This window comes from Poromitra crassiceps, assembly GCF_964638095.1.
Source record: "Poromitra crassiceps genome assembly, chromosome: 4".
Classification (NCBI taxonomy): Eukaryota; Metazoa; Chordata; class Actinopteri; order Beryciformes; family Melamphaidae; genus Poromitra; species Poromitra crassiceps.
The window spans coordinates 173,970-200,000 of record NC_139626.1 but is presented as its reverse complement, the minus strand read 5'-3'; the positions used below and the strand labels follow the sequence as shown (position 1 = coordinate 200,000).

The 26,031-nt window shown below is 44.5% G+C and overlaps 1 protein-coding gene and 1 long non-coding RNA gene across 2 annotated transcripts in view; both read left to right on the top strand.

Moving 5' to 3' along the window:
• Window positions 1–19,119, top strand: part of LOC310774713 (voltage-gated delayed rectifier potassium channel KCNH4-like) — a gene marked incomplete at both ends in the record, with an annotated part of 34,172 nt that extends 15,053 nt beyond the window's left edge. The window contains 5 exon segments of the mRNA XM_083634838.1: window positions 11,264–11,302; window positions 13,117–13,490; window positions 16,184–16,275; window positions 16,969–17,045; window positions 18,016–19,119. Of these exon segments, the coding sequence (XP_083490964.1) occupies window positions 11,264–11,302; window positions 13,117–13,490; window positions 16,184–16,275; window positions 16,969–17,045; window positions 18,016–19,119 (1,686 nt within the window).
• A 3,593-nt stretch (window positions 19,120–22,712) lies between these two features.
• LOC310774716 lies at window positions 22,713–24,832 on the top strand. The gene is made up of 3 exons (XR_014552612.1): window positions 22,713–22,846; window positions 23,148–23,252; window positions 24,714–24,832. It is a non-coding gene; the product is annotated as an uncharacterized lncRNA (long non-coding RNA).
• The last annotated feature ends 1,199 nt before the right edge of the window (window positions 24,833–26,031 follow it).

Sequence of the window (26,031 nt, the reverse complement as noted above, 5' to 3'; positions counted from 1 at the left end):
GCTCTGTCTGGCTGAGGGAACACAGCTTCATGTGTATTCTGCTCTGTCTGGTTGAGGGAACACAGCATCATGTGTATTCTGCTCTGTCTGGCTGAGGGAACACAGCATCATGTGTATTCTGCTCTGTCTGGTTGAGGGAACACAGCTTCATGTGTATTCTGCTCTGTCTGGCTGAGGGAACACAGCTTCATGTGTATTCTGCTCTGTCTGGTTGAGGGAACACAGCTTCATGTGTATTCTGCTCTGTCTGGTTGAGGGAACACAGCTTCATGTGTATTCTGCTCTGTCTGGCTGAGGGAACACAGCTTGAACTGGCTTTGGAAACAGAATGAACATATTTGAAGAGGTTCATTTCAAAAAGAGGCATCATTGATTCAATTTGGCAACTATTCTTACAAAATCATTGCTTATATCAAAGAGAGGAAAGCTCACTGTGGGTTATTAAAGATGCTTAGTCATCTTTAAGACATTTTGTGCACAAAGAATGTATGTGTTAACTCATTGAGTGCCAGCCACTTTTGGAGAACGGACGCTCCCAGTGCCAGAGTTTCAGAGCGTTTTCAGTGATTTCTCGAGGCCCACAGAATATTGTGTGATATTACTATGTAAACACCGAACACGCAAAAAGAACAAGGAGACTCTATTGTATCATCAGCAAAAAAAAGTTTATTGATACCATTTTCCGTTCTTTAGTTATCAGCCGGAGAAGATAGGTCAAAAACAGCAAAAATATGCTTTTCTATCAGGAAGCTGAGATATTCAGCCTTTTGTGAAATGCATTATTTCAAGCACATTCACTGACTCTAGATAATATCTTCTGATGATGTGACCTGGTTTAGTTCTGTGGTGCATGCGTGCCCCACCCCCCTGCCCCCCCCCTCTCCCCGCCTCTCCCCGAGTCAGCTGCCAACTCCTCCCCACACGCACAAAGTCTATTCGGAGCCTCTGTTTTCTCCTGGCAGCTCACAGCAGCAATGAGGAAATGCCCAACGCGACTGCAGGTAATGGTTGGCCCTTCAGCGTTGGGTGCTGCCTTTCTATGGGGTACTCGTGTGAAGAAACTATGCAGACAGACAGACAGGCAGAGGAGCTGCAGTTGTGTGCGGGGATTGATTGCTATTGGCAAGCAGCCCAGAGCCATCTACATGATGGCTCTGGGCTGCTTGCCAACAGCAATGAGCGCGGTTTGTCTTTGATCACGGCTTTGTCAGGCTGTATTCCTTGACACTTCTGTCATCTGGAGAGCACTGTCGCCACCTAATGGCTCGGTAAAATAGGTTATAGACATTCAACATGTCCCAAAATGTTACAGGACATAGATCTGGCTTCGATGGACCCCCCCCCGTCAAAAAACGCAATTGACGACAATCGTCGTCTTTGGCACTCTACGTCAGTATTTGAATTGACGACAGCTGTCGTCATTGGCATTCAATGAGTTAAAGATAACTTTCTGACTGCCATATGGATACAACAGAACTGAAAATGTGACCGCAGTCAGTGACTCTGATACAAGCCGGTGGATACAAGTGACACGTTGAATGTTTTTTTTGGGGTGTGGCCGGTCACGAGCACAGCGCTGTACTTCTCTCACACCATCTGCTCAGAGTTGATGCTCGAGCACAAAGCCAGGAGGAGCGTCACCACCACCATGAAGCCAGGAGGAGCGTCACCACCACCATGACAGCATGAAGGAGTGATCTGCTTCTTAACCAAGCTGCCAGGGCCCACAGCATCCACACACACACACACACACGCACGCACGCACACACACACACACACACACACACACACACACTAGGGCATTCACAGACTAGTCGACTAGTCGACTAGTAAAACCACTAGTCGACACTGTGCTTAGTAGTCGACTAGCCGTTTTAGCAAAAAAAAAAAAAAAAAAAAAAAAAAAATCTTTAAGAAAGAACATGAGGTATTTACACGACATACATGGACTATCATATCCCATATCCCCCACAAAGAACATCAAAACACAACAAAACAAAACAAGAAAACTGTCCAAGAACAAACAAGACTATTGGACAAACAACCAAACAAAAACAATGCATTCAAAGTAAATACATAGATCTTGCCCTGTTGGCAGCTAGGAAATGCATAGCTTTAAATTGGAAAGCATCCAATCCCCCAGCTGTAGTTCACTGGTGGAATGAACTCTCAAGCTACCATACGTTGGATAACATTTACTACAAGAGCAAAGGCAGATTCTTAGACATCCCCAAAATATGGCAACCACATACAGAGTTTGACTTTAAGAACTTTTTACCCCAGTGTCATTAGGCTTATCAGGATAGGAGCTGAATGCATTGTTTTTGTTTGGTTGTTTGTCCAATAGTCTTGTTTGTTCTTGGATTATTGTGTATCTTATGCAGTTTTCTTGTTTTGTTTTGTTGTGTTTTGATGTTCTTTGTGGGGGATATGGGATATGGGATACGATAGTCCATGTATGTCGTGTAAATACCTCATGTTCTTTCTTAAAGATAATTTTTTTTTTTTTTTTTTTTTTTTTATTAAAAAAAAAATTAAAAACGGTTAGTCGACTACGGTACCTTTAGGGACGACTAGTCGACTAGTCAAATTCACTAGTCGTGAATGCCCTAACACACACACACACACACACACACACACACACACACACACACAGACAGACACACACACACACACACACACACACACACACACACACACACATAGACACACACACACACACACAGCACACACAGCCGCACATACTTAATCCTGCGTTTAAAAAGTAATCATCTACATTTGTGGTTGCATTTTGAGGCATCTGCAGCTGACATTCTCATCTGGAGCAATTTGCAGTGAATCCGACACAAACGCTTCATCGACCCAACGTTACAAGAAACACATTAAGGGTCAAAGTCATAGAGCCATGACAAAATGATCCCGTGACCCTAGAATAATCATTTAACATCGACTAGAGCAGGAAAGTGCTTTTGTTTTTATTTTGAAATGGCATTATGCAATTTATGAGCCTTTGCAGCTGAAATGTCTCGCAATGACAGTTATAATTATAGTCTCGTAGCACCAATAGAAGAGCACCACCTGACGACATTGTTATTAATCACACACCCCACAGATTGATTATGCTTATAGGGCAATAAAAGTCATACTTACCCCTTTAGCTTCTGAGAAGGGGAGCAAGCAACGGCAAAATAAGGGAGAGGAGGGTACTGTGTGTGATTTAAGATAAGGGAGAGGAGGGTACTGTGTGTGATTTAAGGAGAGGAGGGTACTGTGTGTGATTTAAGGTGGAGAAATAAGGGAGAGGAGGGTACTGTGTGTGATTTAAGATAAGGGAGAGGAGGTACTGTGTGTGATTTAAGATAAGGGAGAGGAGGGTACTGTGTGTGATTTAAGGAGAGGAGGGTACTGTGTGTGATTTAAGGGGGAGAAATAAGGGAGAGGAGGGTACTGTGTGTGATTTAAGGGGGAGAAATAAGGGAGAGGAGGGTACTGTGTGTGATTTAAGGGGGAGAAATAAGGGAGAGGAGGGTACTGTGTGTGATTTAAGGGGGAGAAATAAGGGAGAGGAGGGTACTGTGTGTGATTTAAGGAGAGGAGGGTACTGTGTGTGATTTAAGGGGGAGAAATAAGGGAGAGGAGGGTACTGTGTGTGATTTAAGGGGGAGAAATAAGGCAGAGGAGGGTACTGTGTGTGATTTAAGGGGGAGAGATAAGGGAGAGGAGGGTACTGTGTGTGATTTAAGGGGGAGAGATAAGGGAGAGGAGGGTACTGTGTGTGATTTAAGGGGGAGAAATAAGGGAGAGGAGGGTACTGTGTGTGATTTAAGGGGGAGAGATAAGGGAGAAGAGGGTACTGTGTGTGATTTAAGGGGGAGAGATAAGGGAGAGGAGGGTACTGTGTGTGATTTAAGGGGGAGAGATAAGGGAGAGGAGGGTACTGTGTGTGATTTAAGGGGGAGAGATAAGGGAGAGGAGGGTACTGTGTGTGATTTAAGGGGGAGAGATAAGGGAGAGGAGGGTACTGTGTGTGATTTAAGGGGGAGAAATAAGGGAGAGGAGGGTACTGTGTGTGATTTAAGGGGGAGAAATAAGGCAGAGGAGGGTACTGTGTGTGATTTAAGGGGGAGAGATAAGGGAGAAGAGGGTACTGTGTGTGATTTAAGGGGGAGAGATAAGGGAGAAGAGGGTACTGTGTGTGATTTAAGGGGGAGAGATAAGGGAGAGGAGGGTACTGTGTGTGATTTAAGGGGGAGAGATAAGGGAGAGGAGGGTACTGTGTGTGATTTAAGGGGGAGAAATAAGGCAGAGGAGGGTACTGTGTGTGATTTAAGGGGGAGAGATAAGGGAGAAGAGGGTACTGTGTGTGATTTAAGGGGGAGAGATAAGGGAGAAGAGGGTACTGTGTGTGATTTAAGGGGGAGAGATAAGGGAGAGGAGGGTACTGTGTGTGATTTAAGGGGGAGAGATAAGGGAGAGGAGGGTACTGTGTGTGATTTAAGGGGGAGAGATAAGGGAGAGGAGGGTACTGTGTGTGATTTAAGGGGGAGAAATAAGGGAGAGGAGGGTACTGTGTGTGATTTAAGGGGGAGAGATAAGGGAGAAGAGGGTACTGTGTGTGATTTAAGGGGGAGAGAGGAGGGTACTGTGTGTGATTTAAGGGGGAGAGATAAGGGAGAAGAGGGTACTGTGTGTGATTTAAGGGGGAGAGAGGAGGGTACTGTGTGTGATTTAAGGATAGGAGGGTACTGTGTGTGATTTAAGGGGGAGAAATAAGGGAGAGGAGGGTACTGTGTGTGATTTAAGGGGGAGAAATAAGGGAGAGGAGGGTACTGTGTGTGATTTAAGGGGGAGAGATAAGGGAGAAGAGGGTACTGTGTGTGATTTAAGGGGGAGAAATAAGGCAGAGGAGGGTACTGTGTGTTATTTAAGGGGGAGAGATAAGGGAGAGGAGGGTACTGTGTGTGATTTAAGGGGGAGAGATAAGGGAGAGGAGGGTACTGTGTGTGATTTAAGGGGGAGAAATAAGGGAGAGGAGGGTACTGTGTGTGATTTAAGGGGGAGAGATAAGGGAGAAGAGGGTACTGTGTGTGATTTAAGGGGGAGAAATAAGGGAGAGGAGGGTACTGTGTGTGATTTAAGGAGAAGAGGGTACTGTGTGTGATTTAAGGAGAGGAGGGTACTGTGTGTGATTTAAGGGGGAGAAATAAGGGAGAGGAGGGTACTGTGTGTGATTTAAGGGGGAGAGATAAGGGAGAAGAGGGTACTGTGTGTGATTTAAGGGGGAGAAATAAGGGAGAGGAGGGTACTGTGTGTGATTTAAGGTGGAGAGATAAGGGAGAAGAGGGTACTGTGTGTGATTTAAGGGGGAGAGATAAGGGAGAGGAGGGTACTGTGTGTGATTTAAGGAGAAGAGGGTACTGTGTGTGATTTAAGGAGAAGAGGGTACTGTGTGTGATTTAAGGGGGAGAAATAAGGCAGAGGAGGGTACTGTGTGTGATTTAAGGGGGAGAAATAAGGGAGAGGATGTACTGTGTGTGATTTAAGGGGGAGAGATAAGGGAGAGGATGTACTGTGTGTGATTTAAGGGGGAGAAATAAGGCAGAGGAGGGTACTGTGTGTGATTTAAGGGGGAGAAATAAGGCAGAGGAGGGTACTGTGTGTGATTTAAGGGGGAGAAATAAGGGAGAGGAGGGTACTGTGTGTGATTTAAGGGGGAGAAATAAGGGAGAGGAGGGTACTGTGTGTGATTTAAGGGGGAGAAATAAGGCAGAGGAGGGTACTGTGTGTGATTTAAGGGGGAGAGATAAGGGAGAAGAGGGTACTGTGTGTGATTTAAGGGGGAGAGATAAGGGAGAGGAGGGTACTGTGTGTGATTTAAGGAGAAGAGGGTACTGTGTGTGATTTAAGGAGAAGAGGGTACTGTGTGTGATTTAAGGGGGAGAAATAAGGGAGAGGAGGGTACTGTGTGTGATTTAAGGGGGAGAGATAAGGGAGAAGAGGGTACTGTGTGTGATTTAAGGGGGAGAGATAAGGGAGAGGAGGGTACTGTGTGTGATTTAAGGAGAGGAGGGTACTGTGTGTGATTTAAGGGGGAGAGATAAGGGAGAGGAGGGTACTGTGTGTGATTTAAGGAGAAGAGGGTACTGTGTGTGATTTAAGGGGGAGAAATAAGGGAGAGGAGGGTACTGTGTGATTTAAGGAGAGGAGGGTACTGTGTGTGATTTAAGGAGAGGAGGGTACTGTGTGTGATTTAAGGGGGAGAGATAAGGGAGAGGAGGGTACTGTGTGTGATTTAAGGAGAAGAGGGTACTGTGTGTGATTTAAGGAGAAGAGGGTACTGTGTGTGATTTAAGGGGGAGAAATAAGGGAGAGGAGGGTACTGTGTGTGATTTAAGGGGGAGAGATAAGGGAGAAGAGGGTACTGTGTGTGATTTAAGGGGGAGAGATAAGGGAGAGGAGGGTACTGTGTGTGATTTAAGGAGAGGAGGGTACTGTGTGTGATTTAAGGAGAGGAGGGTACTGTGTGTGATTTAAGGAGAGGAGGGTACTGTGTGTGATTTAAGGAGAGGAGGGTACTGTGTGTGATTTAAGGAGAGGAGGGTACTGTGTGTGATTTAAGGGGGAGAGATAAGGGAGAGGAGGGTACTGTGTGTGATTTAAGGAGAGGAGGGTACTGTGTGTGATTTAAGGTGGAGAAATAAGGGAGAGGAGGGTACTGTGTGTGATTTAAGGAGAGGAGGGTACTGTGTGTGATTTAAGGGGGAGAGATAAGGGAGAGGAGGGTACTGTGTGTGATTTAAGGAGAAGAGGGTACTGTGTGTGATTTAAGGAGAAGAGGGTACTGTGTGTGATTTAAGGGGGAGAAATAAGGGAGAGGAGGGTACTGTGTGTGATTTAAGGGGGAGAGATAAGGGAGAAGAGGGTACTGTGTGTGATTTAAGGGGGAGAGATAAGGGAGAGGAGGGTACTGTGTGTGATTTAAGGAGAGGAGGGTACTGTGTGTGATTTAAGGAGAGGAGGGTACTGTGTGTGATTTAAGGAGAGGAGGGTACTGTGTGTGATTTAAGGGGGAGAGATAAGGGAGAGGAGGGTACTGTGTGTGATTTAAGGAGAGGAGGGTACTGTGTGTGATTTAAGGGGGAGAGATAAGGGAGAGGAGGGTACTGTGTGTGATTTAAGGAGAGGAGGGTACTGTGTGTGATTTAAGGGGGAGAGATAAGGGAGAGGAGGGTACTGTGTGTGATTTAAGGGAGAGGAGGGTACTGTGTGTGATTTAAGGGAGAGGAGGGTACTGTGTGTGATTTAAGGGGGAGAGATAAGGGAGAAGAGGGTACTGTGTGTGATTTAAGGGGGAGAGATAAGGGAGAGGAGGGTACTGTGTGTGATTTAAGGAGAGGAGGGTACTGTGTGTGATTTAAGGGGGAGAGATAAGGGAGAGGAGGGTACTGTGTGTGATTTAAGGAGAAGAGGGTACTGTGTGTGATTTAAGGGGGAGAAATAAGGGAGAGGAGGGTACTGTGTGTGATTTAAGGAGAGGAGGGTACTGTGTGTGATTTAAGGGGGAGAGATAAGGGAGAGGAGGGTACTGTGTGTGATTTAAGGAGAGGAGGGTACTGTGTGTGATTTAAGGGGGAGAGATAAGGGAGAGGAGGGTACTGTGTGTGATTTAAGGAGAAGAGGGTACTGTGTGTGATTTAAGGAGAAGAGGGTACTGTGTGTGATTTAAGGGGGAGAAATAAGGGAGAGGAGGGTACTGTGTGTGATTTAAGGGGGAGAGATAAGGGAGAAGAGGGTACTGTGTGTGATTTAAGGGGGAGAGATAAGGGAGAGGAGGGTACTGTGTGTGATTTAAGGAGAGGAGGGTACTGTGTGTGATTTAAGGGGGAGAGATAAGGGAGAGGAGGGTACTGTGTGTGATTTAAGGAGAGGAGGGTACTGTGTGTGATTTAAGGGGGAGAGATAAGGGAGAGGAGGGTACTGTGTGTGATTTAAGGAGAGGAGGGTACTGTGTGTGATTTAAGGGGGAGAGATAAGGGAGAGGAGGGTACTGTGTGTGATTTAAGGAGAGGAGGGTACTGTGTGTGATTTAAGGGGGAGAGATAAGGGAGAGGAGGGTACTGTGTGTGATTTAAGGGAGAGGAGGGTACTGTGTGTGATTTAAGGGAGAGGAGGGTACTGTGTGTGATTTAAGGGAGAGGAGGGTACTGTGTGTGATTTAAGGGGGACAGAGAGACATGAAGTATTTGTTGAGGAGACGAGACGACGTTAGTGACTTCACCATCGTCCTGAAGGTCATTCTGTCACTGGGGAGCCATGAGGGGAGGCCGGCTGGAGTAATGAGCAAGGAAAGGAAAGCTAAAGGACCAGTAGCAGTGGGCTGGTGGTGTGTCGGCCTGGAGGTGTGGAGGTGTGGAGGTGTGTCGGCCTGGAGGTGTGGAGGTGTGTCGGCCTGGAGGTGTGGAGGTGTGGTGGTGTGGAGGTGTGGTGGTGTGGAGGTGTGGAGGTGTGGAGGTGTGGAGGTGTGGAGGTGCAGCAGCCAGCAGACCACCAGCCTTTCCAATGTGATGCGAGGCGCAGCCATGGTGGGAGAGCAGTGGCAGAGAGAAATGGGCAAATTTGTGGAGGTTGGAAATCAGTTGGAGGGGCTGAAAGGAGTAGAGGGGAGATACATAAAGCTTGAACACAGAAGCAGGAGAAATGGGTTTCTCCACATCTCTGTCTTTGTTCACCTGAGCAGAAATCATTTTGTGGAGGCTGCTTTTGTTTTCTGTACACAGCTGTGTGAGAGTAGCAACTGTAAGAATGAATGGCTGGAGGTCTGTCTCGTCTCGTCATGGGAGGAAATTACATTCTCTGAGATTTTCAAACCCTAGGGAAGAAAAGAGTGGTTTTCAACGAGAGCATCAGAATCAGCCAAGTACAAAAATAGCACAAGAATTTGTCTGGGTGGAATTAGACATACAATCCGCCAAATTTCAAAGTAGCCTACATACTGTGGCACTGGCACATGGTGTAAGTAAGGACACGACACGATTTCAGACGGACAAGCCCGTCTTTATTGTCACACGGTTACACATCAACACATGCACGGAGGGCCACAAACACACACATGCTGACGGTGGCCGGTGAAATTTGTCCTCTGCATTTAACCCATCCTGGCTTTGTCCTTTCCTCCGGGGGGCAGGCCAGGAGCAGTGGTCGCTTTCTCGTACAGCGCCCGGGGACCGACTTCGGATGTTGTCGTCACTGGTCGGATGACGATGACGATCTGATCTTCTGCATGTTTTTAGTGGGGGGGTTATATACGGAGGAACCCCCCTGGGGGAGCACGGGGAGAACATGCAAACTCCACACAGACAGAAAGGCCCTTACGACGAGATACCCCACCTGGGCAGTAGGCACTGAAGATATGGGGGGGGAACACAACCACAGCACCCACAGTGTCCCAGGCGAGAATCGAACTCAGGACCTTCTGACTGCGAGGCGACAGCTCTACCACTGAGCCACCGTGCTCCCCTACCACACACAAAGTGCAAAATGATAGTGAAAGACAGGCTGTACATATCATCTATCTATCTATCTATCTATCTATTATTATTATTATTATTATTATTATATATAATAATAAAGGAAGCAATGTTTGGTTTGTTTAAATTTTTGTCCCACTGATGATGTCATAGGCATTGTGACATCACTGATGATATCATAGGCATGGTGGTGACATCATCAGTGATGTCATAAGAGCAATGGTGATGTCATCAATGATGCGAAAGTTTGAGAAATATGCACTGCACATGCCAATAGGGCAGGCCGGTACCCTAGTTCTTTAAACATACACTCCAACACTCCTTGAATAAAGATGTAAGAAGAATGTAAGACTACAAACACTCTGGGTTGCACTCTGGCTCCAGAACATACAAATCCATGGAGGCACAAGCATGCACACTTTTGACTGACAGGACAGAATCCCTCCAAACCCATTTTGCTATGCTACTGTACAGTATGTGGGACACTTGTGCCATCAATATATATCGATATTCAGGGGTGCAAACTAGTCACCTTTAGGTGACAGTCACCTTTTTGATCCCAAAATAGGGCACTTAATTGAATGATTTTGAGTGGTTTTGTGTCTGCCTTGGTATCTGTCACCTTTTTCACTCTGGTGTTTGCATCCCTGGATATTGATGTTCAATGAATGTCACTTGGCACTGATATTCATTGCTGGCTGTGTAATCATCCCCTCTTGCTCGAGGGACAATAGACCCTTATCTTCTTTTTTTGTGTCAAAAAGGCAGGGTTAACAGAGGTGCATGCAAAACACTAATGAGGGTTTCAAACTTCCATGATTGGAATGTGGAAACCCTCATTAGTGTTTTGCTCGCACCTGTGTTTATTCTGCCTTTTCGACACAAAATGGCCCCCGTGAAAAGGGTCTATTGTTCTTACGAGGAGAATTTCTTGGTGCCTTGAATAGACTAATAGACCAACTTATCCGCTCTACCTGACAGATGAGAGGACTGTGTCTTTGCAAGAAAGCAAACAGATTCTATTTTGGGAATGTGAGAAGAGTCTTGTGGGTGTTGTGTGAAAAGTCACAGCTAAGACGTGACGATTCATAGAGTTACAGTTATATTTTATGAATAATATAACATACTTCTCTATACGTTTTTGTTTTTTTTATCGACGGTAAAATCCTGTGCATGAATTGGCTTCCTGTGTCAAAGAGGATTACTGACAGTGTCCAACCAAGCTGTGACTCAGGTTGTCACATACATTAAGCCCTGTTGTCGGACGCAAAAGGCATTTGTCACTCAGGAGGGAGAGTCACGTGACGTGCCATCCGGCTGGTGATTAGGCCAAATTGCTACCAATTTCTCCACATGCCAACGGAAAGACACATTCTCCCCGGAATCCTCCTGCTATCAAGTGTAGAGAAAGCATCAATTATGGCCTCCTGTGTGGCGTCGGCTGTGTCACTGGCCAGGGTCGTTTAAATAATGGCTTATGGGAAACCAATTCCAACAGAGCAAAACATCTCCGGATTTAAGGGGGGAAAAGCGGTCTTGTAATGTTATGTATTTTCATTGCTGAAAAGACCTTGGACATCACCTAGAGTAATTAATTGTGTCCAGATGTCTGCGTGCGTTCATTTTAATATCATTTTGACAAGGTTTCACATAGAAGAAATGAAGATGAACCACTTCCATCTCTCACAATGTCTGTGTTTTGTGGGGCTAATCCCCCTTTGTTTTTGTCTCTGCAGGGTCTGGGCAGGTTTTCAAGGTCACCAAAGCTTCCCCACGTGAGTCCTGCACAATCTCAATATCTTCTTTCTTTCTTTCTTTCTTTCTTTCTCTCTCTCTCTCTCAGAGGTGTAGACCAGTGATACTCAACTTGCGGCCCGGGGGGCACATGAGGCCCGCGATAGGGTACAGAGTGGCCCCCCGACCATTTTCTAATTCCCAATAAAAACGAACATGAAATCAAGTTTGACAGAGCTCCAGCCAAATTGTCAAATACCGCCGTCTGCTTGCCGCCCAGACACTTATATGTACTAACTTAACCTAACTAACTTAACCTAACTAACTATGCACAAAATTGTCAGACATCAGGACAAAGCAAGTTGAATATCCCTGGATAATAATTTAATTTTCCACGAGGCAAAAGGGTTTCCTAGTGGCAAAAGCAAATGAACATACAGGAGCGATGTAGAATTATGCGTGCCAGGCATTACAATTCCTGGTATTTAGCGAGCGTGTGTCTGGTTTTCCGAGGTGTTTCTGTGCCATGTTGCTGATGAGGGTTTGTGCTAGGACTTCCCCTACAGGTTTGTGCTAGGACTTCCCCTACAGGTATGTGCTAGGACTTCCCCTACAGGTATGTGCTAGGACTTCCCCTACAGGTATGTGCTAGGACTTCCCCTACAGGTATGTGCTAGGACTTCCCCTACAGGTTTGTGCTAGGACTTCCCCTACAGGTTTGTGCTAGGACTTCCCCTACAGGTTTGTGCTAGGACTTCCCCTACAGGTATGTGCTAGGACTTCCCCTACAGGTTTGTGCTAGGACTTCCCCTACAGGTTTGTGCTAGGACTTCCCCTACAGGTTTGTGCTAGGACTTCCCCTACAGGTTTGTGCTAGGACTTCCCCTACAGGTATGTGCTAGGACTTCCCCTACAGGTATGTGCTAGGACTTCCCCTACAGGTTTGTGCTAGGACTTCCCCTACAGGTTTGTGCTAGGACTTCCCCTACAGGTTTGTGCTAGGACTTCCCCTACAGGTTTGTGCTAGGACTTCCCCTACAGGTTTGTGCTAGGACTTCCCCTACAGGTTTGTGCTAGGACTTCCCCTACAGGTTTGTGCTAGGACTTCCCCTACAGGTATGTGCTAGGACTTCCCCTACAGGTATGTGCTAGGACTTCCCCTACAGGTTTGTGCTAGGACTTCCCCTACAGGTTTGTGCTAGGACTTCCCCTACAGGTTGAAACTCATTTGGAGCAGAGAGAGCAGCTCAGTCCCTGGGGGTTAGCTCGCTAACTGGGTCAATTCCTCTCCTAATGGGAGACCTTATGAGCTACTTTTCTCTCCGCATGTAGCCACCCCTCACTTTTTCATGATTAAATATGATATTATATACAGTGCTCACGTTGTCTATCATTAAGAATCCCATTTAATGCAAAACGGTGTTGTTGTTGTTGTTGTTGTTGTTGTTGTTGTTGTTTCCATTCATAAGCAGCCAGGGGTGGAAAGTAATCTGATTAAAACAAAAACAAAACTCATTAAAAAGTGAAATAACACAGTAATCAGCAGCTGCTTTTAATATACATGTCATTACCTGGAGGATTACTGAGCATTTTGATTGATTGATTGATTGATTGATTGACAGTTTTCATATCCACAGTGGTTGAATAATGCACAGAGCAAAACACAGAGCCAAATCAGGCAGTCGCATAATTACTGTACTGGTTTTGACATAAGCAACTGCTACATTCTACATGACCTTAACAATTTCTAAGTCTGTTTGAAGATGGCAGCTTCACCATAATGGGTTCTTAATGTTGCATAATTATACAGTACTCTACTGTATTCCCTGTTTTCCAGAACAAACGGGGCTCTGGTGAACAGAAGCTTCCCTCCATCGTGGAGACCAAAGGCGACGAGTCTGACGAGTTCTTCCGCCTCTCTCCGGCTTCACGCTCCCGTCGCAGCCTCCTCCTGCCCACCCTCAGCAGCCCCGTTCGCCACACCTCCCTGGGGAACCTCCTGGGCGATGAGCTGCGCCAGTTCAACGCCCTGCGCCGCTGCCGCTCCCCGAACCTGAGCCGCGGTGTCCGGGGCCAGAGCCCGTCCCCTCAGCGTGCCCCGAAAAGAGAGCACAGCGCCCCCACAGGAGCCGCAGCGCCGGTACAGGAAGAGTCCGCTGGGGAGCCGAAGCCCACGAAGCTGCTCATCCCAGCCGTCACCTGCCTCGAACCGCCGGACCTTAGTCCCAGGTATCGCAAAAGCCCACATAGTCAACTATAGCAGTCAACTGATAATTCTCCTAAACATAATGAACATAATGGGCGGCTGTGGCTCAGGAGGTAGCGCGGCTCATCCACTAATCAGAAGGTCGATGGTTCGATCCCCGGCTAACAGAGGAGATAACAGGAGAGAAAGCTATTACCAACTCTGCACTACATCAGGGGTTTTCAAAGTGGGAGGCGGGCCTCCCCAAGGGGGCTCCAAGCAGTTTCAGGGGAGGCTCAGTGAATGTAAGTCATTCGTTATCAAAAGGAGATCACATAGAATAACCTAAATGTGTGTGCTTTGGTTAAAGAGATCATTCAGCGATATAATCGTTTTGTGGAATTTTACTGTTTTATGCCACTTTCCCAGAGTCAGGAACAGGCTTTGTGTTTGATGTATTTGGTGTACTCTGAAGTATGTCAAACAGCAATATCAGGCTATTTTGGCACAATTGTTGAGTGTCATGGGATCAAATAACAATCATAATCCAGGAATTGAGCGAGGGGGGCACCTTTTTCCAAGCTTTGTATGGGGGGAGGCCCACAGTCTCAGACTTTGAAAAACCCCTGCACTACATGCTTTCCTTGGACTAACTTCTAGTCACAGAAATCATAGTGAAATCACACAATTTACTCCTTTTACTGGGGACTCCTCTCTGAGACGCCCTCGTCAAAGGCGACGTTCGAGTATAGCTGCCGTCGGCAACGCCCTAAGTCGAGGCTGATGTTGTCGGATGTTTCCAGCTTTACATCGTGGAAAATGTTGTTGGCAGACACAGAAATCCAACCGATGATACCATCACAGATTTTTGACTGCACCTATATAAAACCTGTGACCGCACATCTTTCAAGCTGACACATGGTTTCACCCCGGTGGCTAGAATGTGTTAGTTAATCCAGAATATGTGAGAGCTCTAAATTATGCTCAAAACATTTCGTAGTGGATTGTTTAACCCATTGATACCTGATGTAGCATTTGCGTGTATATCCCTAATTTGTGTGCGTATCCCTTTAAGACCGCAAACTTAAAGGGATACTCACACAAATGCTGCATCAGGTATCAATGGGTTAATGATGAGGAATTAGTGTGTCTTTTGGATTACTTCACAACTACATGCGGTATATGCAGTGAACTACACTGCTTTTTTTCTTTCTATATTTGTCATGGTTCTGAACAGTATAGCTACCTCTCCGTGTTATGTCCCACCCCGTCATCCTGTTTCAGCTGGAAATACTTTCAGCCAGAAATACAACAGCTTCATGAACTACTGGAGCACAATTATATGTCTATATGTCTATTCTTATATGTCTATTAACCCTCAATATGGTGGTTTCAAAACCTCTGAGGCGATCTGAATGAATAAGTTATATCATGAGATAACCTGCCCTGTCTAGTTGACATAAACGGATTATATTTGCATCGCACATTTCGATAGATGTCACCGCACTTCATTAACACGTTCACTGCCAATGACGTATTACTCCGTCAAAAAAAATCCAACGGTTCACTGCCAATGACGTATTGATTTTTTTTTTTTGACGGTGGGACGTGGATCAACGCTCCCCCCGTCTCCTATAAAAATATTGGAGTCAGCGAACGTGTACAACCCATTCCACGGACCCACTAAGTGGCGACAGTGCTCTCCACACTAGGAAAAGCAGAGCCAAAACTGTAGGGTAACGCGCGAGGAAACCATTCTCTACTGTAAAATGGATTGGCGAAAACGCTTTCACTTTCGCGCATTATCGCGCTGGGAGCTGGCGGTGGGGGATTCCAAAAATAGACTGGGTGGAAAACACAGTTTGAAACACGCAGCATAAAGCCTAGAATAGCACAAAGCTTCATCAAAGCTCTCAAACCCAAGAAACAAGTGAGCCCTATCCACACTCGCTGCCAGGGAGGGAGGCTGCTCAAACTCGCAGCAGCAGCAGCAGCAGCAGAACACTCGCTTGTGACAAACGCAGGCTGAAAGCCACCAGACACGCCCACGGAGGGAGGAGTTTGAAGGAGAGGGCGTTCAGAACTATATTGTTTAGATGTCTGATCTCTCACTGATGCCAAAAATAAATGGTTAAAGTGACTGTTCTGCCTGTTTGATTGAATTTCACAAAACTGCGATTATCTCAGCTTTCACTCTCAGACGCTGAAACCATGCTGTACTCAACGGCTAATATCTACATAACTACTAACTCTACAAACTAACTCTTTTAGACAGAGAAAGCACACATTCTATTAGTACTTTTGTGAACTTTGTGTTCACAAACTCCAAGCAGAAAATAATCCTCGGCTCTTGTAAAATGAGCCAGAATCCTCAAAAAAACCCTCTGGCAGAACCTACCTTCAGTAAAAAACCTGGCAGTGAATGTGTTAACAGAGCTTCTTATCCACCTGCCCCCAACCATCTATATTCATAACGTGTCCTTGGGTCACCCCACAAAGTCCCACATATATGAGTAAGAGGTGGTTCAGAGGGCTCAGGTGTCTGCCCACGCTCTTCTCCTCATGTTAACCCCAGATGGGCGCCTGCCAGCAGCAGCTCTCATGGCAGCTCCTCGGGTCGTCTGCCGGCTCCACGATAATTGAAAAAGCTCTACTGTTACATTAACTCCTGCTTCCCCCTCCCTCTGCTCCGCCCCTCTTTTCACCCTCCTCCCCTGAACACCCCCCCACCTGCCAGGGTTGTGGACGGAATCGAAGATAATGGACACACCTTCCATTTCAACGTGGAGCACAGTGGGCCTAAAGCCAGTACGAGTGGCAGCACCCAAGGTAAGACAAACCGCCTCCAGCTGCGCGTTGACTGCCAGCGGGAGGAGGGTCACCTGGGTGCCAGACGGCTGGAGGTGAACTGAAAGGTTGAAACAGTGGCCTTCACCTGCCTTCTTCTTCTGGGGAATATGAGAGGGAGGACGAGTGAAATGGCCAGCATGTGTCTAAAGGGTCACCCAACATGATAATAGACAACTGAGGCCAAACTGGGGATACCGATATCGAACCTGAACTTTAAAAAAAAGAGAGGTAAAAGTATAAAACGAGGACAAAAACAGCACATAAAATGTACGAGATCATGGCAGTTCATAAGCCCACATAGATTAAAATACATACAGACATTTGTTCCAGTGTTTCCAAAAACAAGAGGAATACATTTGTTTATTTTTTTAATCAATTATTACATACATTTATAAATGAAATTCCTCAACACAGAGGTGGGAACATTTCTACGTAGTCACAAACATATGACCTAGGACTTGTGACTTGTCCATCTTGGAAGCTTAAACAAGATTCTAAATGCAACTATCATTATGGGTTGAATGTGCAATTCAGTCACTGTCCTTCAGAATCACACCGCAGTAATTATCCATATAACCCATGGTTAGTGTGCATATAAGGGTTATATATGTGCATATACATTTTGTGTGCTACAAACAACAACTTAAATGTGTGTGCTTTTCATTTTTCCAGACGCCGCACAGGCCAGTGCCACTCTGCTGTTGGAGACAGAGGAGGTCAGGCAGAGCATCAGTCAACTCAACCAAAAGGTAAAGTACACCTCAAATCGCTTTGTTAGGACCAAAGATAATGTAGCAGTTAAGATCTTCATCCCTGGGCTCATGATTTAGTCCTGGGGATGAGAAAACATCTATACTGTCCGAAGACAGAAAGTAGCCTCACTACGCACTTTCCACATTCAAATTGACTTTGTGTTTCATGATCTGTTTAGCAATTATCCTTAACAACACACTATTTTTGGATGGACTGGATATAAAATACAGCAAGCATTCATGAAAAATACAACACGCTTGCCACTTCCACTTTAAAATTGGAGTCTCTACAAGACCAATCACTGGCCATCTGTTTTCAATGCCAACCAACAAAATAAACACAAACTCATACATTTTTCCAGAGATAATTTTCTGGCTTCCCATCACATATCAACCAAATTTAGAGGTGGAAAGAAAATCATTTGAATGTGAATAGAGGTGCAGCAGGTGCAGCGAGAGGATCCAGATGGACCTAGGTAGGTAGGTGCACTCTGAAGTAGATATTAATTAATCAGCAGGGCGCTTCTGCAGAGCAGAGGAAAGTCTGCAGCGCTGACTCGACAATCAAGAAATTCTGATGACAACCCAGCTTTACTTGTGCTCCCTCTCTGCCCCCCTTTTCCCCGTGTCTCTGTCTACTTTCTTCCCTGGTTGCGTCAGTTAGCCTCCCTTCACCTCCCTCTGGATTTCAGAGCTGCGTAAGAAGGCTCTTCTTAGAGTCACAGAGAGGATTATGAATTGTTTTGGGAGGTCAACAGAAAATGATATCTGGACAAGAGTCTTAAAGATAGAAGCTGATTAATTTGTCTGACACTCTATCCTGGGGACTTAATTGAGAAGAAGTTATTTTTTTTACTGTACTTTTAAGTTACTTTTCTGTGTTTGCTCAACCTGATATGCAAGGTAGGTAGAATATGCACCAAAGTCTCTGTACATCACCACCAAACTGTGTACGCTCTCTTCACAGATGGGCACTTTAAACCAGGAAGTATCTGAACTCACCAAGGACCTGCACCACATAATGCATCTCCTCCAAGCCCATGTGGCTGTGCACCAGTACACGGCTTCGCTCTCCTCCTACCCTTATGGCATCCATATGGTCTCCAACCCTCCTTCAGCCACCAGCACTGGCATGCCGTTCAATCTGGCTTCCGGCTTGCCCCTCCATCACGATCCTGGGAGCCTTGAAGGTCACAGCCACCACAATCTTCCACCTGTAGGCCAGTGGAGCTACAGTGGGGCTGCTGGAACCCAAACTGAGGGCCACTACCAGCCCCAATCCTCTAGTCCAAGCCCTCCTACCTTCTACCCGCCCCCCTCTGTAGACTCAGCGCCCAGGCCAGGCCCATGCCATGGCTCTGGGAGCATCAGCACAAATCCTTGGTCTGACTCTTCCCTTCTTAGCATCAGCCCAGCCTTCCAGGGTGGGAGTCCTGGCATCAGCCCAGCCTTCCAGGGTGGGAGTCCTGGCCTGGCGCCTCATGCCGGGCATGACGACTCCAACGATAGGCCTCTCGGTGCTACCCCGGCTACAATCAGCCAGTCCCAGCCCACTTTGTGCCTGCAGCCTCCCAGTAGCACTGGTGAATATTCTTGCCTTTTGTCCAGCAGCCCAACATCTACCCACAGTCTGTTAGCTCCATCACCCAGCTCTTACCCCCATCTCTACCTGCCCTCTGACTCCCACCTCCACCCTGCACAAGCCACACAAGGGGACATTCGTGTCTTGACGTCCGACCCGAAAGGTTATCTGATGCGGGACGGTGCCTCCAGCCTCCACGTCGAGGAGCCGCACCTCTCCATCCACCCCACCCCTGCTTCTCCGCCCACCTTCCTCCGCCAGTCGTCTGTCTGCTCCCAGGACTCAGGACCTCTGAGGCCAGACCCTCTGGACGCCCATATGCCACTGGGCGATCCATCTGCCGTGGAACACACCAGCCTGGAGTGCCTACTTGGGAATGGGGGCTCCATGGAGAGCAGGGACAGCGAAAGTGCATCGTCCCGGAGGTCCAGCATCGGCGTCCAGACTCAGAGCACGGAGCAGTCATGGTGTCTGGACCTCACAGACTAGAATGGACCACCTTATCATGGTGTCTGGACCTCACAGACTAGAATGGACCACCTTATCATGGCAGAAACCTTTAACAGATACAGTGACAGTGTACTAGAAGAAAACAACACTGCATAAGGAGCTCAAGTTACTGGCATGCAACTTCTCACAGTGTTTGAAGTGACTCTGCTGGAGATTGTCAATGTGTACCGTGTGTCCCTCTGGATCATTATGTCAGACTCCATGCAAATTACACCTTTTCTATGCAAAAGCATGTCATTTGTGCATTTTCTTGGCTTTGTTGAAGTATGTCTTTAAAAAAAGCCAAGATGTCTTTCTCTTATTCATTACTTCATCTAAGAGGCATTTTAACAAGTGTTGAATTCACAGAACTCAAATATATGATTAGGTATAAGTTAGAGGAACTTTTGGAAAGAACTTTTGATTTACCCTCTCAACTAAAAGTAGCATTATCAAATCACATGACCACAACATGGCATTATATTGTAAGCTTCTTTAAAGGAATAGTCAATACAAAGCCATGAATATAGTGCAAATTAATTTGATAAAATATTATTATAGTTGGCTCAACTGACTTATGCTATGAAACATTTCATACAAAAATAGGAATAGATTTTGTTTTCCTCTCTGTTGGCTAAATGTGACTGATGTTTCCTATGAGTTTCATAATGACCGTTTATACAGCTACACAGTATGAACATTTGGCACAATATGTTTTACAAAATCTATTTATTTATTTATTTATTTGTTTATTTATTTATTTGTTTATTTATTTATTTATCTATTTGTTTGTTTGTTTGTTTATTTATTTATTTGTTTATTTATGAGCTAGTAATCAAAAACTATCAGAGGCATTACTGGAACTAGTGATGTACAGTATAGTCAATATCTTTCTGCATCCATAAACACACATGTTCATGACTCCATGGCATGCTATTATGAGCAACCTTTTGGGACATTAAAATATCTACCTTTACTTAAGCTGTTGAGCTCCAAGCTAACACAAACCCAACTCTTAAGCCCCACAGCAGTGGGTTCAGAGGAATCTGCAGCTGATAATACCTGTTACCTCCTTGCATGGTAAAGTTGTTTATTCTTTTTCCTAAGGAAAAGGTTTCCAAATCAATGTGTAAGCATTCTACATGACAACCTTTTAAATAGTGTATTTGCATGGCAGTGAAGGCAGGCTGGTCAGAATGGGTGGATGTACTATGGAGCAAAGCAAATGACACATACTTAACTTGCAGAGGAAATAGTGTACGCACCACACAGCACAGATTGTTTGTTTTTACTGTAAATGGAATGTTTTTTCCCAGTTTGGCATTTTTATTTTGAAAAGTTGTGAGTTTATATAGTTCTTGGAATATGAATGTTTAATAACAAACAATACTCCAAAAAGTAGTTGTAGAAGACAATATATCATTTTTAATTTAAATTATACTTTAATTGAACATCAACTTTTTTATGTTCTCCTTTTGAAGATCCTTCAGGTGTTGTGAATGAATGTCATATTGTTTCCTTGAAGGCATTACAGATGATATATAAATTAGGTTTAATTGTGCTTCAAACAAAAAACTGTTGTTTAAAGCTATTTCTCAAGAATATTATTACAATATTATTAAGACAGTATAGCTACGTATATATATATATATCTATATATATATCTATATCTATATACTATATATATATATATATATATATATATATAGTGGGTCCCACAACTCCCACTATTAAATGTTTCATGCTGTTACTAATTTGCAAAATATGAATGCCTCCTGAGAAGATGGGAAAAAAACAATAATCAAATTGCAATATCGATGTAACAGAGTATTGAGGACATTGATTCTTTTTGACATGATTTTTCCTTGACTGACAAAATAAAGTATGCTGAGATTTCTCACTGTGTCCTTTCCTCTCATGAGGCAGCAGTTTCTCACTCATGTCATGTGGCAGATGTCAAATGATGTGCTCGCTCCTCTTTGCCCCGGGCTTAAAACTTTATCTTCACCTTCAGGTCACAGAACTGGGAAACGGCATTAATGAGATGTCGCTGGAGGACGCCGCTAAATATCCAGTCGCCTCGCAGCTGCTACTGACACTGCATATATTCAAACTAGCGTAAACCCTTAAGACCATGGTGCAGTGGTGCGGCCACCCCTCGAATCCCGACTCTGTACGACCTTCCTAATCCTAGCTACGGCCCCTTTCCCCTTGCCCCCATCAACACCCATATCCCCCTAGCCACCCCTCGTATCCCCACTCTGACTTTCCTAGCTCCCTAGCTGCGGCCCCTCTTCCCTAGCCTCACTAAACGTCCGTGAGTGAGTGACTGAGTCTGAGTGTCCTGTCTTTGCCATCTTCTGACCAAGGCAGAGCCTGCTGGCCCAGTGCCGTGAGTAAAACTTATATTGATCTACCATTTTTTTTCTTCTTCTGACAAAACCAAGAAGCAAAGCTTCACACCTGAGAAAGACATCTTCACATCGAACCGTTGTTTGTAATAATTCGCTGTGGTGTGTAATGCTTTGTGTGATTCATCTCTCTCTCCAATCTCCCCGGCTCCTCTCCCTGCCACATCTCCAGAAGGAGAGCAGAGGAGAATGATAACTCAGATCCCAGATCTGATTGTGGTCATGGATGAGTGGGGGTGCCTCTTCGGAAGAGGGAGGAGATACAGTAGGGTCCCAGATTCCAAGGTTCCAGAGTCCAACGTGCCAGATCCTAAAGTTATATAGAGTTGAAAACATTTGGGGAGCTGCTGGAAGCCATTGAAAGGCGTTTGAGAAGAGAGGTAGAAGCTTTTGAGGAAGGGGCGAAGGCTGGAATCTCCCTGGAGATTCCTGGCTGGACTCTCTCTGTCCCAGACTCATATTAGTCATCAGACTGATAGACTGCGTGTCCAGATTGGGGGACGAGCAAGAGAAGAGGGCCTGGTAGAAGACCCTGGAAGAAGGAATGAGTTGGTTTTTAAATCAAATACTTGGAAGAAATATATTAACGGATTAAATAACCATAAGAAGTATGTAATAAGCTAATCAAATGGATAGTATGTTGATTCTAAGATGTGTTATTCTAGTGTTGTTATATAACTGCTGCTGCTGTGATGAGAGCACGGGATTTATGTGTAAAAGGTCAGTTTGTCACTGTGATGAAATTACAGCAGTTGGAGGTGGTAGAGGTGTTTTTGTAATTATGTTGCAGTTTTGATATGTATGAGAAATCTGTTGTAATTATGTTGCAATTGATGTGTGTCGGTTGGAGGGGACCGTTTTCGGATGGCCAAGTGAAGACAGGCCACAGTGGCTGAGGGGTCAAATGGCCTTGAAATCAATGGGTTGCACAGTAACGGTCGCCCGTTGGGCAATTAACGGATGATTGGGGAATCAGGTGTTTTCCAATGAAGGGGGGCGGGGGCGGGGGGGGGGGGGGGGGGGGTCTTCACCCCAGTTCATCCAAAGACAAAAGCAGCCTAATATGGTGATGATAGATTGAGTAAAGGAGGAACAACATGTCAGAACCAGACAGTATAAAAGGGGCATCGGAGATTCAGGCAGGCACCCTTCAAACTTCAGAAGAGGGTAACTACTCTGACGCTCTGACCAGGGACAAATTGTGATCTAAAACTTACAAATTTTCTCTTTTACAGACTGGTGTGCAGCAACGCAGCAGTGTGAAAACATGAAGGTTGTGATTCTTGCTCTTCTGGTGTTGCTGGCTATCAGCCAAGGTGAGTTAACTTAGCAGAATACCCTATAATCCTACAAGCTGTGTTTTAAAAGTGAATGTTCCTGAAGCCTGAGCACAAGATGCTACACTTGTGCACTTGAGTAAACCGTGCTGCACAGGAGCATGGACTATGGTTTGTAGTTATGATCTACATAGGCTATTGTATTACTTCTATAATTGTAACTATCTAAATAAAGATTAGGCTATGTGTTCACTGTTCTGAAACTTATATAGGGCTAAGACAATTATTATTGGCAGGGAAATTGCAGTAAAACGTAAAAAGAGCATCATTTGTTTTCCAGGTGAAGGCTTGATGTGCACCGCTAAGAGAGGAGGACGGGAGATACGGGAGACCTGTCGTGGGAGAAATGATGTCTGCGCCCTTTACGCAAATTATGGTTTTGGCCGTAAGTACTGTGTGTCCTGTGGTGTACTATTCAATTCAAATGTTAGTAATCATCACAAGGTGAAGAGCCACCATACATGTATGTGTGTGTGTATATGAATGAATGAATGAATGAATGAATGAATGAATGAATATTTTATTTTCGTGTCAGGACAATTACATGACCCATCCCACATGGGATTATCAGACACATCAACATTCAATATTTAACAAAACATAACATTCTGGTATGTTACCCAACCAGAAGCTTTCAGTGCAGCCCAAATTAGAGAGTATATATACATGCAGACATAATATGCCTATACATATACATACATATACATTCATACATACCTGCACTGAGAATACGAAAATACGAAAATAAAAATAAAAAATAAATAAAAATAAACTCTACTTTATCAGTTATACGTCAACCTTCTCCTCCTGTCCCACGCTTTAGAAAGAAATTCAGAGAATGCAAAAATATTATCAAAAAGAAATTCGAGTATTACTCCGTTCTCACTATCTATCATATTTAGCTCAGGAGTATGGACTCTTTTAAACATTGTTTCTCTCAAGTCATGATACAAAGGACAATATAAAATGAAATGAATTTCATTTTCCACCTCATTCAACTCACAATATTCACATATTCTATCCTCCTCAGCTACCCCTCTGTATCTTCCTGTTTCAATATGTAATGGTAGGATGCCACATCTTATCTGTGCACAGAGCGATCTCTGACTTTTGGACAAATTATACAAAACATATTTTTCACATTTATAATCTTTTTTAAATAAACAATATGTTCTTAATTTTGGCTTTTGCCAAATTTCTTCAGCCCAGGATTGTAGACATTTAACCCGGATTCTATTTTTAAACTCCTCCACATTCACAGTTTTTCTTTGAAAATAATGGTCTTCCAGACCACATTCCTGTAGTAAGTCATACAGTTCAGAGACCCATTCCCCATCAACAAACAAATCCCAAAAGAAAATATGGCTAGCCACCCTGTTGGGTGGTAAACCCAGCAGCCTGTTCCAAAGACCCACCATACTGGCCTTCCACCTAATTTCACATATATAATATATATATATATATATATATATATATATATATATATATATATATATATATATATATATACTGTATATATATATATGTGTATATATATATATATATATATATATATATATATATATATATATATATATATATATATATACCGGTAGTCAATTGAGATTTAAACCATTTCTCTCATTCTGCTACGTGTATAGTGGAATGACTGAATGTGATTTGAAGAATCATCTCATCATCCCCCTTTAATAGCCTTGCTAATAAACTCAATCTGCCAAGTTAGCACGTGTCTTTGTGGGCCGTGTTGTAGGAGGGCATTTGATTAATGAGCAGATATGCTTCAAATCATTCTGAACATTTCTTTAAGGGTAAACATCACATTCTGTTTTATTCTAATTTTCCACAGGTCCAGAGTTCTTCCGCGGTTGCATGAATGCAGATCAGTGCCAACGGATAGTTGATCGGAGAAATATCATTGGAGTCTGCTGCAGGGTGGATTTCTGCAACTGATCAGTACCATCTGCCAGACCAGATGTATCATACATGATGTGTATATGCCATGATCTCTGCAACTCATGAATACATTCATGTAAACTAAAGCATTCTCCTAATAAAGAGCAATCTGTTGCATCGTTTTTGGCTTTTCTCTCTTTTTGTAGAATGACTTGTGTGTGACAAACTACCATATTAGATGACATCACATGACAGCCAAAATCTATAGCAGAAATGTTACATAAACCAGTTGTTCTCAAACTGGGGTCCGGGGACCCTGCAGAGGTCCTTGAGGGGATTCCAGGGGGTACCCAGGTAATCATTTATTTTCACTAGAATTCCAACCATAAGTAACACAATGACAGAATGTATTTTGGTCATGAGTTTCATATACACTTTCTAATAAAACATCTGAAAGTGTGACAACCCTCCCACTCTCCTGGCCCTGTCGTGCAGCAGGAGCCTGGTGTTGGGGCCGTTTGGCTGATTGGGTGCACCTGGCCATTGTGTTTATTGAAGACCTTCAACTATATTCAGTCTCTCTTCCTCCTCACGATGCACCTTTCCTTCTGTTTGTTTGTTTTGTGTATTGACATATTTTATGTGGTAAAAGCAGATTTGGGTTTCGAAACTGAACTGGCAACTGGAAAGAGCTGCTAAACGCAAGACAAACCTCAATTAATTAATCATTTGTGTAATTAATCCTCGATTTAACACACAAGGGTTCATGGACTGGTCAAAGAGCTGCAGAAACGGAAGATTCAATGATGAAGAATTGGCATACCTGACTTAGCCTATAACTATAGTTTATGTATTTTCAAAACAAGTTGTTGCTTTGCCCAAAGGCTAGAACTGGGAGTTGTTCAGGTGGGGTGAGTACTGTGTGTGACTCATTCATTCATGTGTGACCCCCCCCCCCTCTCTCTCTCTCTCTTCTCAAACTCTGTAGGAACTTCTCAAACTCTGTGAGGAAATTAGCACCAGTTGTGTGGGTTCTCCGATTTGTTTACTCTGGAGCACAGTTATCCTTAGCTTAAATGTCAATACCAAATGCACAAAGTAAAGTATCCTAATAAAGAGTAAATGTTGGAATTAAAGTAAAGCCCATTAGCCCATGGACTAAATGTCCATGGGCTTATGCTGAGATTTTCACAAATCACTACCACCTATAGACGGTTTTCACCAGCTGCAACCCCACAGCACTTCCTTTTTCTCAGCTTCTTCTTCTGTGT